Here is a 1,521-nt window from a genome sequence, read left to right on the forward strand (position 1 = left end):
TCAGGGTGCAGGTGGATCAGGGTGCAGCCGAATGAGTGCGCAGGTTAGGACCAGGGCACAGAGGGATGGGCGCAGGTGGACCAGGGCGCAGGTGGATGGACGCAGGTGGACCAGGGCACAGAGGGATGGGCGCAGGTGGACCAGGGCACAGCGGGATGGGTGCAGGTGGATCAGGGCGCAGAGGGATGGGCACAGGTGTACCAGGGCGCAGGTGGACCAGGGTGCAGAGGGATGGGCGCAGGTGGACCAGGGTGCAGAGGGATGGGCGCAGGTGGACAGGGAGCAGGTGGACCGGGGCGCAGGTGCACCAGGCCGCAGAGGAATGGGCGCAGGTGGACCAGGGCGCAGGTGGATCAGGGCACAGAGGGATGGGCACGGGGAACAGGGCGCAGGTGGATCAGGGTGCAGTGGGGTGGGCGCAGGTGGACCAGGGTGCAGAGGGAAGGGTGCAGGTGGACCAGGGCACAGGTGGATCAGGGCGCAGAAGGATGAGCGCAAGTGGACCAGGGTACAGAGGTATGGGCACAGGTGGAACAGGGCGCAGAGGGATGGGCGCAGGTGGACCAGGGTGCAGAGGGATGGGCGCAGGTGGACCAGGGTGCAGAGGGATGGGCGCAGCTGGACCAGGGCACAGAGGGATGGACGCAGGTGGACCAGGGTGCAGAGGGATGGGCACAGGTGGAACAGGGCGCAGAGGGATGGGCGCAGGTGAACCAGGGCCCAGTGGGATAAGTGCGCAGGTGGACCAGGGTGCAGGTGGACCAGGGTGCAGCACGATGGGTGCAAATGGACCATGGCACAACTGGATGGGCGCAGGTGGACCAGGGTGCAGAGGGATGAGTGTGCAAGTGGACCAGGGCGCAGGTGGACCAGGGCACAGCAGGATGGGTGCAGGTGGATCAGGGCGCAGAGGGATGGGCGCAGGTGGAATAGGGCACAGCTGAACCAGGGCACAGCGGGATAGGTGCAGGTGGACCAGGGCACAGCGGGATGGGTGCAGGTGGACCAGGGCACAGCGGGATGGGCGCAGGTGGACCAGGGCACAGAGGGATGGGCGCAGGTGGACCAGGGCACAGCGGGATGGGTGCAGGTGGACCAGGGCACAGAGGGATGGGCGCAGGTGGACCAGGGCACAGCGGGATGGGTGCAGGTGGACCAGGGCACAGAGGGATGGGCGCAGGTGGACCAGGGCAGGAGTGGACCAGGGCGCAGGTGGACCAGGGCACAGCGGGATGGGTGCAGGTGGACCAGGGCACAGAGGGATGGGCGCAGGTGGACCAGGGCAGGAGTGGACCAGGGCGCAGGTGGACCAGAGCACAGTGGGATAGGTGCAGGTGGACCAGGGCGCAGGTGGACCAGGGCACAGCGGGATGGGCGCAGGCGGACCAGGGCACAGGTGGACCAGGGCGCAGGTGGGCCAGGGCGCAGGTGGACCAAGGCGCAGGTTGACCAGGGCGCAGGTGGATCAGGGTGCAGAGGGATGGGCGCAGCTGGACCAGGGTGCAGGTGGACAAGGGCACA

At 68.2% G+C, this 1,521-nt stretch overlaps 1 protein-coding gene across 1 annotated transcript; it reads right to left on the reverse strand.

Moving 5' to 3' along the window:
- Positions 1-795, reverse strand: LOC124970627 (keratin-associated protein 4-3-like). The gene has a single exon (XM_047534114.1). The coding sequence runs from the start codon at positions 793-795 to the stop codon at positions 1-3; it is 795 nt and encodes a 264-aa protein (XP_047390070.1).
- Positions 796-1,521: the final 726 nt, after the last annotated feature.

Source organism: Sciurus carolinensis, chromosome 18, assembly GCF_902686445.1.
Source record: "Sciurus carolinensis chromosome 18, mSciCar1.2, whole genome shotgun sequence".
Taxonomy (NCBI): Eukaryota; Metazoa; Chordata; class Mammalia; order Rodentia; family Sciuridae; genus Sciurus; species Sciurus carolinensis.

What these genes read in the sequence shown, in the direction of transcription:
- LOC124970627 (XM_047534114.1), bottom strand. Translation starts at nt 795, where the DNA reads ATGGTCCATTTGCACCCATCGTGCTGCACCCTGGTCCACCTGCACCCT.